Raw genomic sequence first — 13,542 nt, 5'->3', positions numbered from 1 at the left:
ACCAAAACTGTATAAACAGGTCAACCATTAACCACCAAAACTGTATAAACAGGTCAACCATTAACCACCATGTCCACCAAAACTGTATGAACAGGTCAACCATTAACCACCATGTCCACCAAAACTGTATGAACAGGTCAACCATTAACCACCATGTCCACCAAAACTGTATAAACAGGTCAACCATTAACCACCATGTCCACCAAAACTGTATAAACAGGTCAACCATCTACCCCAACCTAAACCCCATCTGGATCCTAACCATAACCTGCAACCTGTATGCTCTAGTCGGCTGGCCCCCGCTACATATTCGTCGCCAGACCCACTGGCTCCAGGCTATCTATAAGTCTATGCTTGGTAAAGCTCCGCCTTATCTCAGCTCTCTGGTCACGATAGCAAACACCCACCCGTAGCACGCGCTCCAGCAGGTGTATCTCACTGATCATCCCTAAAGCCAACACCTCATTTGGCCGCCTTTCGTTCCAGTTCTCTGCTGCCTGTGACTGGAACGAATTGCAAAAATCGCTGGAGACTCATCTCCCTCACCAACTACAAACATCTGCTATCTGAGCAGCTAACCGATCGCTGCAGCTGTACATAGTCTATCGGTAAATAGCCCACCCAATTTACCTACCTCATCCCCATACTGTTTTTATTTATTTACTTTTCTGCACACCAATATCTCTACCTGTACATGACCATCTGATCATTTATCACTCCAGTGTTAATCTGCAAAATTGTAATTATTCGCCTACCTCCCTCATGCCTTTTGCAAACAATGTATATAGACTTTTTTTCTCTCTACTGTGTTATTGACTTTTTAATTGTTTACTCCATGTGTAACTCAGTGTTGTTGTCTGTTCACACTGCTATGCTTTATCTTGGCCAGGTCGCAGTTGTAAATGAGAACTTGTTCTCAACTAGCCTACCTGGTTAAATAAAGGTGAATTAAAAAATAAATAAAAAATAACCTCAAACCCACCAGTACGACCACGTCGACCCCAGCCTGCATCAGTAGGTCCAGTCTGTACTTGTCGTCGTCCCTGGTGCCGATGGCGGCTCCGCACAGCAGCTGTTTGCGAGAGTCTTTGGAGGCCAGGGGGTAGTCCCTGTTCTTCTTCAAGTCTGTCCTGGCGATGATGGACACCAGCTCATCACTGTCATTCACAATGGGCAGCTTGCCTGGTGGTGGTGTGGGGGGGGAGACTTTGTTAACCTCTCTGGGATCGTTCGGGACACTAGCGTCCCACCTCGCCAACAGCCAGTGAAAGTGCAGGGCGCCAAATTCAAAACAACAGAAATCTCATAATTAACATTCCTCAACCATACAAGTATTTTACACCATTTTAAAGATACACTTCTCGTTAATCCAACCACAGTGTCCGATTCACAGAAAGCATTCAGCCATTTTCCAACCAAAGAGAGGCGTCACAAAAAGCAGAAAGAGATTAAATTAATCACTAACCTTTGATGATCTTCATCAGATGACACTCCCAGGACTCAATGTTATTCAATACATGTATGTTTTGTTCGATCAAGTTCATATTTATATTTATCCAAAAACCTCAGTTTACATTGGAGCCATGTTCAGAAATGCCTCCAAAATATCCGGAAATATTGCAGAGTCACATCAAATAACAGAAGTACTCATCATAAACTTTGATGAAAGATACATATTTTACATAGGATTAAAGATAAACTTGGTCTTAATGCAACCGCTGTGTCAGGTTTAAAAAAAGCTTTACGGCAAAACCACAATATTCAATCATCTGAGAACAGCCTTCAGCCACAAAAGCAAGCCATACAGTTACCTGCCAAATTGTGGAGTCAACAAAAGTCATTATTAACATAAAACTTCACTTATCTTTACTGAACTTAGTCGGAATGTACTCCCAGGACTCCCACAAGAAATGTTTGTTTTGTTCGATTACGTCCATATTTATGTCCAAATACTCCCGTTTTGTTCGCGCTTTTAGTTCACTATTCCAAAGGCACAATGCGCGAGCACAAAATCCAGACGAAAAGTCAAGAGTTCCATTACAGTTTGAAGAAACATGTCAAACGATGTTTACCAGCAATCCTTAGGGTCTTTTTATAATAAATCTTCAATAATATTCCAACCGGACAATAGCGTATTCATTAGAGGAAAAAGAGGGAGCACCGCGCAGTAAACAACGGATTGGCCTCAGCCTAGTCCACTTGTTGAAACAGCTCTTATTCGACACCCTTCCACAATAGAAGCCTCAAACAACTTTCTAAAGACTGTTGACATCTGCTGGAAGCCTTGAGAAGTGCAATATGACCCCATAGACACAGCATATTGGATAGACAATCACTTAAATGAAACTTCAAACCTCAGATTTCCCACTTCCTGGTTGGATTTGTCTCAGGTTTTCGCCTGCCATATGAGTTCTGTTATACTCACAGACATCATTCAAACAGTTTTAGAAACTTCAGAGTGTTTCTATCCAATACTAATAATTTGCATATATTAGCATCTGGGACAGAGTAGCGGCAGTTTACTCTGGGAACATTATTCATCCAAGCTACTCAATTACTGCCCCCCTGTCACCAATAAGTTAAAGGTGACCAAGTAATTCTGCCATCTAACCTCAAACAGTTCATAAATGACCTTGTACAGCAAACCAAAGACAATCTAATCAATAATAAGTTGAGGATGATACAATAGAACAATGTACCAGAAAACAGGCCACAATAGACTCCCAGAAGGACTGTACCGACTGGCTCACCTTTTTTGCTTCGCTGTAGAATGTCGTTAGCCTCTTTCAGCGTGACACCGGCTGGGGCCACCACTAGCTCCTCCCTCTTAGTCATGGCCTCCTCCAGTGGTCGGCTGTGGTCCTTCTCGGAGAGGAAGTCGATGTCTCTGGAGGTGATGATGCCCACCAGCTTGCTGCCCATCTTGCCAGTCTCGGTGACAGGGATGCCAGAGAAGCCGTGGCGAGTCTTGGCCTCGAACACGTCCGCCACCGTGTGACGCGGACTCATTACAAGAGGGTCTGTGATGAAGCCCTGCTCAAACCTCTGGACAAACAACAAATATCTGTTAATCAACCATTGTGTGTATAGATGCACCGCAACCCATTTAATACCAATCAATCTAAAATGATGCAAGTCATTAACTACAAAGGGTAAATGCTTTCATAGGCGTTTATGGGGTCTCACCTTAACCTTGCGGACCTCGTTGGCTTGGAATTCAGGGGTGCAGTTGTGATGGATGAGGCCGATGCCTCCCATGAGCTAAAAGGCAGTCAAAAACACCCGACAAATAAAACACACTTTTGGGAGACGGAATACTGTTTATGGTACGTTTCCCCCCCAGCAACACAAAACACTTTGATTGGGGCAGATGTGGAAAGCACACAGTAATTTCTAGCATAGAGGACACACATATATATATATATATTTTACTGGCTCGAATGTCAGGCTGCAAGGTCTCACCGCCATGGCGATGGCCATCGATGACTCTGTGACTGTGTCCATCGGGGAGGAGATGAGAGGCGTCTTCAGGGTGATCTTCCTGGTCAGGGCAGAGGTCAGGTCCTGGTGGAGAAAGTAAGGAGGACATATTGGCTCAATAACCCACAACATGTTCAGGAAATCAGTCACTCAGCACAATAGATAATATTAAATCAAATCAAAGTTTATTTGTCACATGTGCTGAATACAACAGGTGTAGTAGACCTTACAGTGAAATGCTTACTTACAAGCTCTAAACAAAAGTGCAAAAAAGGTATTAGGTGAACAATAGGTAAGTAAAGAAATAAAACAGTAAAAAGAAAGGCTATATACAGTAGTGAGGCTATAAAAGTAGCGAGGCTACATACAGACATCGATTAGTCAGGCTGATTGAGGTAGTATGTACATGTAGACATGGTTGAAGTGACTATGCATATATGTTGAACAGAGAGTAGCAGTAGAGTAAAAGAGGGGTTGGCGGGTGGTGACCATCATTGCTTGTAATGGTAAAGGTTGCTTTCTCAGTTGTCCACTAGGGGGCAGACATGCTCCAACAAGCAAATTTGTCCTATGTGGATTGGCCTAAGGAAAATGACAGCTTTTGGTCACGGCTCTCAGGCATGTTTCCAATGGCTGACTGGACGATGAGTCTCAAAGTCTCAGATGAGAGTTGCAACAGCAAGTAAAGAACATGCAACTGGAAAGCAGACATCGCCATCTGGCCTAAATGTAAATTATCACATTTTATCTGGGCTCCCGAGTGACGCAGCGGTGTAAGGTACTGCATCTCAGTGCACGAGGCATTACTGCAGTCCCTGGTTCGAATCCAGGCTGCATCACATCCGGCCGTGATTAGGAGTCCCATAGGACAGCGCACAATTGGCCCAGCATCATCCGGGCTAGGGCGTCACTGTAAATAAGAATTTGTTCTTAACTAACTTGCCTAGTTAAATAAATGTAAAAAATAAATAAATGTATAAACCTTTCATCAGAGAGACAAGACCGATGTTGCTTTGACTAAACTGATGCATGTGACTGAGGGGACCCAAGTCTTTCTGGAGACGTTTTTGCACAATCAGTTTTTAACAAGGTCACGGCCTATCTGCCAACACACTGGGAAAGTTCCCTTTTCTAAAATAAAACAATCACGGCCACTTCCACAGTCTTCTCAGCTGGGAGGGAAAACATGGCATGAGAAAACCATGAGAAAACCATGAGAAAACCAGAGTGTGCATTTTATGACATCAAGAGCTGTCCTCCCTCATCTTTGGCAAATGTAAACTACCATACCAACTATTGTGTTTCTGAAATGGGGGGGTGAAGAAAAAGGCTGGACACTGGCAGCCATTTTGTTAGCTCAACTGCACCACCCTGCCAAATTCTACTAACCTTTAAAATGGAGAGACCACCTCTGCACATGGTGTGACCAGCAATAATTTCCCCATTGAAACACCAGACAGAGGCCCACCTCACACGTATAAAACATCCCTGTGTGGAAGAGGGTGGGGGGGGTCTATTTTAAACTAGTCTAAACAAATATTATTGCATGAACTCTGACTGTATTCACAGTTGAGACAGACAAACACAGGCTCGTCCAAGTTACCAGACTGACTCCACCGTCAAGAAAATAGACCGGGTTACAACCCTACGGAGACTACCCACAACGCCACGGCAACAACGCAGACAGGCACCTTCCACAGCAACAAGGGCTGTGTTCTAGTCTGGACAAAAAAGGAGATTAGAGATATCAATTAGATTAAAAACTCCTGATGGACAAGAGAGAAGGGCATGGGGATTTCACATAAAGCCTGAGATTAACACTCACATCATCCCCTGAGAGAAGAGTGAGCAACCAACCAACCAGGCACAACCGTAAACAGAGAGAGACAGAAAGACAGAGAGACCAGATGTGGGAGGCCATCTTGGTAAAAAATAGGGTGGCTAGGAGGTTAGGGATGACGAAGGAAGCTGAGAGCAAAAAAATATTTTTGAAAAAGCTGCAATTACAGAATGAGGTTTTGGCTTTGAATGCAGAGGGTTGTTTGTGCATCTGTGTGGACACAGCAGACTGTAAAAGGCTTTGGTTTCAGAAGTGGCTCTGGCAAGGAGTGTCTGCTGAAATAATAAGAAATGTGTAGGAAGCAATACTGCTCCCACTTGGTGCACCCATAGTCATTATCCCTGTAGTTTTCAGAGATCTGGAAGGACCAGTCTGGGGCGGCAGGTAGCCTAGAGGTTAGAGCGTAGGGGCGGCAGGTAGCCTACTGGTTAGAGTGTAGGGGCGGCAGGTAGCCTAGTGGTTAGAGCGTAGGGGTGGCATGTAGCCTAGTGGTTAGAGCGTAGGGGCGGCATGTAGCCTAGTGGTTAGAGCGTAGGGGCGGCAGGTAGCCTAGTGGTTAGAGCGTAGGGGTGGCAGGTAGCCTAGTGGTTAGAGTGTAGGGGCGGCAGGTAGCCTAGTGGTTAGAGCGTAGGGGCGGCAGGTAGCCTAGTGGTTAGAGCGTAGGGGCGGCATGTAGCCTAGTGGTTAGAGCGTAGGGGCGGCAGGTAGCCTAGTGGTTAGAGTGTAGGGGTGGCAGGTAGCCTAGTGGTTAGAGTGTAGGGGCGGCAGGTAGCCTAGTGGTTAGAGTGTAGGGGCGGCAGGTAGCCTAGTTTTTAGTAGGGTCGGCAGGTAGCCTTGTGGTTAGAGCGTAGGGGCGGCATGTAGCCTCGTGGTTAGAGTGTAGGGGTGGCAGGTAGCCTAGTGGTTAGAGTGTAGGCGTGGCAGGTAGCCTAGTGGTTAGAGCGTAGGGGCGGCAGGTAGCCTAGTTTTTAGTAGGGTCGGCAGGTAGCCTTGTGGTTTGAGTGTATGGGCGGCATGTAGCCTAGTGGTTAGAGTGTAGGGGTGGCAGGTAGCCTAGTGGTTAGAGTGTAGGGGCGGCATGTAGCCTAGTGGTTATGGTGTAGGGGTGGCAGGTAGCCTAGTGGTTAGAGCGTAGGGGCGGCATGTAGCCTCGTGGTTAGAGTGTAGGGGTGGCAGGTAGCCTAGTGGTTAGAGTGTAGGCGTTGCAGGTAGCCTAGTGGTTAGAGCGTAGGGGCGGCAGGTAGCCTAGTTTTTAGTAGGGTCGGCAGGTAGCCTTGTGGTTTGAGTGTAGAGCGTAGGGGTGGCAGGTAGCCTAGTGGTTAGAGCGTAGGGGCGGCAGGTAGCCTAGTGGTTAGAGCGTAGGGGCGGCAGGTAGCCTAGTGGTTAGAGTGTAAGGGCGGCAGGTAGCCTAGTGGTTAGAGTGTAGGGGCGGCAAGTATCCTAGTGGTTAGAGCGTTGGGCCAGTAACCAGCAGGTAGCCTAGTGGTTAGAGTGTAGGGCCGGTAACCAGCAGGTAGCCTAGTGATTAGAGCGTTGGGCCAGTAACCAGCAGGTAGCCTAGTGGTTAGAGCGTTGGGCCAGTAACCAGCAGGTAGCCTAGTGGTTAGAGTGTAGGGGCGGCAAGTATCCCAGTGATTAGAGCGTTGGGCCAGTAACCAGCAGGTAGCCTAGTGGTTAGAGTGTAGGGCCAGTAACCAGCAGGTAGCCTAGTGATTAGAGCGTTGGGCCAGTAACCAGCAGGTAGCCTAATGGTTAGAGTGGAGGGCCAGTAACCAGCAGGTAGCCTAGTGATTAGAGCGTTGGGCCAGTAACCAGCAGGTAGCCTAGTGGTTAGAGTGTAGGGGCGGCAGGTAGCCTAGTGGTTAGAGCGTAGGGGTGGCAGGTAGCCTAGTGGTTAGAGCGTAGGGGTGGCAGGTAGCCTAGTGGTTAGAGTGTAGGGGCGGCAGGTAGCCTAGTGGTTAGAGCGTAGGGGCGGCAGGCAGCCTAGTGGTTAGAGCGTAGGGGCGGCAGGTAGCCTAGTTTTTAGTAGGGTCGGCAGGTAGCCTTGTGGTTTGAGTGTAGAGCGTAGGGGTGGCAGGTAGCCTAATGGTTAGAGCGTAGGGGCGGCAAGTAGCCTAGTGGTTAGAGTGTAGGGGCGGCAAGTAGCCTAGTGGTTAGAGTGTATGGGGCGGCAGGTAGCCTAGTAGTTAGAGTGTAGGGGCGGCAAGTAGCCTAGTGGTTAGAGCGTTGGGCCAGTAACCAGCAGGTAGCCTAGTGATTAGAGCGTTGGGCCAGTAACCAGCAGGTAGCCTAGTGATCAGAGCGTTGGGCCAGTAACCAGCAGGTAGCCTAGTGATTAGAGCGTTGGGCCAGTAACCAGCAGGTAGCCTAGTGATTAGAGCGTTGGGCCAGTAACCAGCAGGTAGCCTAGTGATTAGAGCGTTGGGCCAGTAACCAGCAGGTAGCCTCGTAGTTAGAGTGTAGGGCCAGTAACCAGCAGGTAGCCTCGTAGTTAGAGTGTAGGGCCAGTAACCAGAAGGTTGCTGGATCGAATCCCTGAGCTGACATGGTAAAAATTTCGTTTTTTAAAATTTGATTTAGTAGTTCTGCCCCGGAACAAGGGAGTTAACCTACTGTTCCCAGGTAGGCCGTCATTGTAAATAAGAATTTGTTCTTAACTGACTTGCCTAGTTATATAAAGGTTATATGAAAAGTAAATGTAAAACTGGAGGACACTAACCAGTTCAACAGGCTAAGAGCAGCCTTCATCGTATGGCTTGTACCTACCCATTACTCTACCCCATTACTCTGAACACTTAAGAGGAATGGGCTAGGGAAGAGGGTCTCAGAACAAAGTTGAATTGAGCCCATGAACAGAACAGTAGGCTGAAGCTTGGTCGAAGGGTAGTCTGTAGCTCAAAACCTATATTGAATTTTATTCGCTTTCTAGAAGTTCTTGAGAGTCAGAGAAGAGAGGACTACTCACCACATCGTCTGAGGTAAAATCAATGAAGCCCGGCAGAATCAGGAAGTCGCTGAAAGACAGACAGAGCAAAAAGTCAGGGGTCAAGGTTCACAGGTTGTCATGACTAAAGAAAGATGGCTTAAGACAAGAGGACTACAATATTCATAGTGCAGTGCAATGCAACTGCCAGCCAACTGGTGACAGTGGGTCAGAAGTGGCCTATTATAAACCCCTCACCCTTTTCCCCACCCAATTTCAACGTTTACAAGTACCTCCACCATGTTGGAGTTGGGTCCAAAGCAGGAAGTGTTGAAAGCCAAAAGGGGAATATGTGCAAATTAGCCCCTAGAACTGCCACTTCGACCGAGCCTGGTAACGATATAGGAAAAACTAGTTCTCACAATGGTTGAGGAGTCTGACCCGAAAGTTGCCTGTGATATACATTTGAATCAACTAAACTACAAGTGAGTTTGCGTTAAGAACTAAATAGAAAATGTCTTGATCCCAAAAATGGTACGTTCATAAGTTCGCCCTCTAGTGATCGCTGATCAAGCTGCCCCTTCCCTTTGCCTTGTACTCTAGTCTAAAGAGAAACACTGTCTCACCCTGTTAGTCCAGTGCTTCACAAAAGCATCTGGGGTTCAACTTCATTTCTTACACTGTATGAACACAATGGCAGGCAGAGAGAGAGCGGTAGAGAGCATATGAGACAGAGGGAAAAAGAAGGATGATGTGTTTTTCACAGATGGGTGGATCTGGTGGTTTGGCAGATGGGTGTGAAAACACAGACAGACTGGACAGAGAGGGAGAGACGAATAAGTGAGTCTTTGTCTGAGAGAGAGAGATGGGGAAAAAGTGAAAACCAGAATAAGAGGGAGGACAGGAGAGAATGGGCTCTAAATCAGATAGAACGGGAGGAGCGAGCGAACGGGAGGAGCGAGCGAGAGAAACAAAAACAGAGAGAGAGAATGGCCCCCTGTCCTTCATCATCCGTCAGACCATTCCTCTCTCTCCTCCGCCTGTGTGGGTGAAGAGATGGGGCCTAAAATATGTCTACCAAACGGGACAGGGAGGGGTCCGCCTGCAACCGCCAGACACCTCACAAACATCAACACAGTCTGGCACAGGGAGGCAGAGGGGAAAATATCTGCCAGCATTTAAGGAAACCACAAACCTCCACTGGTTCTGGATCAGCTCTCACTTGCCAGACCAACCCCTAACCAGCATGAGCCAAACAGTTATGACCATTCAACCACTAAGTAGAGAAAGTGGGTAGGTCTGATTTAGAGTGCACTTACCTGTCTAGTCTTGCATACTATTAATGTTTAAATATCTATTGCCTGACAGTTCTGTTATTAAAACCGCTTCGGGCCCTAGTAATGCTGGGTGCGACGTGATTCATCTTCATTTCATGCAGACAATTTGACACAAGCCTGGATAGCACTACTTCATAACGTGGTTCTACACTTCTGCAAAGGCAGTGCACTACACATGAAGAATTATGTCACGATTGTAATCTTTTCATTTCTCGTCCCTTTGCCACATAAGTGGATTGAGAATACATTATCTTCTACACCAATGTTCCGGGAGAGAATTGCGTTGGAGAGATGAGGGGGCTTGAACAGGGCTAATTAGAAGCCGAGGATGATTAGGTGGTTGTGATCATAAGACATCATCATGGAATCATCCCATGAAGCCATTGACAGAAAATGACTGCATTGATGAATACTTTATGACAGGGGTAATATATGATATTAACACGCAGCAGAGTCATCTGCAGTACTAGAAAATGTTGAGTTGCTGAAAGAATATTGATCCAGCTTGGTGAAATGGTCTTGAGACCCTGACAGAGCATCTCAGCTCACCCTGATCCAGCTTGGTGAAATGGCCTTGAGACCCTGACAGAGCATCTCAGCTCACCCTGATCCAGCTTGTTGAAATGGCCATGAGACCCTGACAGAACATCTCAGCTCACCCTGATCCAGCTTGGTGAAATGGTCTTGAGACCCTGACAGAGCATCTCAGCTCACCCTGATCCAGCTTGGTGAAATGGCCATGAGACCCTGACAGAGCATCTCAGCTCACCCTGATCCAGCTTGGTGAAATGGCCTTGAGACCCTGACAGAGCATCTCAGCTCACCCTGATCCAGCTTGGTGAAATGGTCTTGAGACCCTGACAGAGCATCTCAGCTCACCCTGATCCAGCTTGGTGAAATGGTCTTGAGACCCTGACAGAGCATCTCAGCTCACCCTGATCCAGCTTGGTGAAATGGCCTTGAGACCCTGACAGAGCATCTCAGCTCACCCTGATCCAGCTTGGTGAAATGGCCTTGAGACCCTGACAGAGCATCTCAGCTCACCCTGATCCAGCTTGGTGAAATGGTCTTGAGACCCTGCCAGAACATCTCAGCTCACCCTGATCCAGCTTGGTGAAATGGTCTTGAGACCCTGACAGAACATCTCAGCTCACCCTGATCCAGCTTGGTGAAATGGCCTTGAGACCCTGACAGAACATCTCAGCTCACCCTGATCCAGCTTGGTGAAATGGCCTTGAGACCCTGACAGAACATCTCAGCTCACCCTGATCCAGCTTGGTGAAATGGTCTTGAGACCCTGACAGAACATCTCAGCTCACCCTGATCCAGCTTGGTGAAATGGCCTTGAGACCCTGACAGAACATCTCAGCTCACCCTGATCCAGCTTGGTGAAATGGTCTTGAGACCCTGACAGAACATCTCAGCTCACCCTGATCCAGCTTGGTGAAATGGTCTTGAGACCCTGACAGAGCATCTCAGCTCACCCTGATCCAGCTTGGTGAAATGGCCTTGAGACCCTGACAGAACATCTCAGCTCACCCTGATCCAGCTTGGTGAAATGGTCTTGAGACCCTGACAGAACATCTCAGCTCATCCTGATCCAGCTTGGTGAAATGGTCTTGAGACCCTGACAGAGCATCTCAGCTCACCCTGGCGAACACTTTCATAAGGGAGCGTGTATTCAGCTCCAGCGTGTTGGTGTGGACAGTAAACCTGCCAGATTACAGCAGCAACAGGTAAGCAAACACCTCAATGCCAGTAGGCCTTAGAGCCAGTGAGAATACATCTGGCTTTCTCAATTTATCTTGCCTTCGATTCCTTGCATCCCCGCCTCCCTCTCAAAATACATTGGAGAAGAAAGTCAGAGGGGAGTGACTTTAGACCCTCTCCTTTAATAGGGTTAAAAAGGAGCCGAGGAGATAGGGAAAGACGAATTGAGATTGAGCCACTGTCGCTACCGTCCTGGGTAGCCATGTTTGTGAGGCAGTTGTCTGTGGTTGCCATGGTGGAGACAGCTGTATGATACAGGTAATACGGGCCCAGACTTCCTCTGATGTCGTCCCCCGAGACGCTCACATGACAGTACCTTGGGCTAGTCATGTGCTCTGCCTTGCCTTTAAGCAGGACGTGCTTCATTAAGGAGTGGAGGGACGCGTCGGTATCACACACACTGCCTAATCAATTAACCCTTGTGAACTGGGACTAACTCTCCATTCAAATGTGTAATGTAAATAGTGAATACACTTATTGTGTGGATGTTAAGTCTGAACCATAACATTTAGTCATTTAGCAGACGTTCTTATCCAGAGCAACTTACAGCAGCAATTAGGGTTCAACTGTAAGAAACAAAATGGTTGAGTTGTACCTGCTTGTTGTCTAAATATTGTTTTTCTCACAAACGCCACATAATCGGTTTAGAATGAATATATATAGATTTTTTTTTAACCCCCCCTCCCCTCCAATTTCATGATATTTCATTGGCAGTTACAGTCTTGTACAATTGCTGCAACTCCCCTACTCTGTTTAGGCGAAGGTCAAGAGCCATGCATCCTCCGAAACACAACCCTGCCAAGCCGCACTGCTTCTTGACACACTGCTCGCTTAACCCGGAAGCCAGCTGCAGCAATGAGTCGGAGGAAAGACCGTCCAACTGGCTACCGTGTCAGCTTGCAAGCGCCCGGCTCGTCAGAGCACTGCTGCACCACTTGGGAGGCCCTACGGTATCCATTTAATCTGTAACATAGGTTCCATAATAAATGGCACCCTATTCCCTATAGTCAAGAGTAATGCACTTTGTAGGGGACAGGGTACCATTTGGGACGGAGCCACATATAGTCAAAAGACATAGGCTACAACATCAACACAAGGACGTGAATGTTACTCTATTTTAACAAGTAGGTGTTGGAAGCATTTTATAGCAGATAGTCATTTTTGTAAAGTCCTCTAGCCAGAGGTATGTTCAAGAAGCAAAACGATGCACAGAGTTTTGGGCAACAGTCTTGGGCAAAGGGGTGAAATTAGTGAAGTAGCTTGCTGTGGCAACATACCAATGCAATGACCGTCTGCCATATTGGGGCAGTCCAATGCATTGCTTGTTGAAATCAAGTTAGTTTTAAACAGAGTGAAAGTGGATTGAGGGTTATTCAGTGAAAGTAAAAACAAGTGAATATGAAATGAGCAGATAAAGGGCCTTAGGATATGAGTGCAGTCAGATGTCATTACTGGATAGATTAGACAGTGATTGAATGTCTCAAAGAATCAAATAGCAGTTCATGCACTATGATTCTTCAGAGCAGTTAAAGATGCAGTCATATCATTACCAGAAGCAAATATCATCCTATGGTGCAGATCAGGTTAATAAGCAATCAACCCCCACCACCCCTGTCCTACTCATTCATCTGTAAAGATCAGTGTTTTTCTCAGCCAGCTAAAAATTAAAATACAATTGGTGGCGAATGTAGTGTTTACTTCTGCCAAATTCATCAACAAGGTACTTTATTGATTCAAATCTATTTTTAATGGGACAATCATTTGCTTCCCCTATATGAACTCATCGTTTGGAGACAATAGGTTTTTACAGTATAGTGTATATAGTGTCAAAATGGTTGAAAAGTCAACCGTTTTACTCACTTGTAAGTCAACCCGTCGCCTTTAGAGCATAGCTCTTCTGCCGTTTGACCATCAGCGACAACAGACTGTTGTTGAGCAGATCTGCGATTCAAAACGTGTTGGCCATCATTACAAAGCGCCGCCCGCATATCGTCCATCATCGCTTGCGCTTAGGTTTGGACAGTTCGAGAGCGTACTTGCACAATACGGTTCTATTTGGCATTTGTATTGTGGTTGAACTGAACTTACTTGTAGGTGAGGCCGTCTCCAACGGAGAAAAGCTGTTGTGCGGAGAGTCCGTCTTCTGGGACATAGCCCGTACCACCACTGATCAGGTAATCAGCCATGCTGTC

At 46.8% G+C, this 13,542-nt stretch overlaps 1 protein-coding gene across 6 annotated transcripts in view; it reads right to left on the bottom strand.

Moving 5' to 3' along the window:
• LOC118365999 (inosine-5'-monophosphate dehydrogenase 1b) overlaps positions 1-13,542 on the bottom strand; it is a 37,413-nt gene that overhangs the window by 17,696 nt on the left and 6,175 nt on the right. For 3 of the 6 annotated variants that reach the window (XM_052492571.1, XM_052492574.1, XM_052492573.1), the window contains exons 2-8: positions 13,439-13,537; positions 13,211-13,291; positions 8,286-8,334; positions 3,463-3,564; positions 3,187-3,261; positions 2,751-3,045; positions 983-1,182 (exon numbers count right to left, since the gene is read on the bottom strand). In XM_052492571.1, coding sequence (XP_052348531.1) covers positions 983-1,182; positions 2,751-3,045; positions 3,187-3,261; positions 3,463-3,564; positions 8,286-8,334; positions 13,211-13,291; positions 13,439-13,537 — 901 coding nt within the window. The remainder of the gene's footprint in view (positions 1-982; positions 1,183-2,750; positions 3,046-3,186; positions 3,262-3,462; positions 3,565-8,285; positions 8,335-13,210; positions 13,292-13,438; positions 13,538-13,542) is intronic. The other 3 variants (XM_052492572.1, XM_052492576.1, XM_052492575.1) reach the window with 1 other exon arrangement.

This window comes from Oncorhynchus keta, chromosome 33 (genome assembly GCF_023373465.1).
Source record: "Oncorhynchus keta strain PuntledgeMale-10-30-2019 chromosome 33, Oket_V2, whole genome shotgun sequence".
Lineage (NCBI taxonomy): Eukaryota > Metazoa > Chordata > Actinopteri > Salmoniformes > Salmonidae > Oncorhynchus > Oncorhynchus keta.
This window is presented reverse-complemented; position numbering and strand designations above follow the sequence as displayed.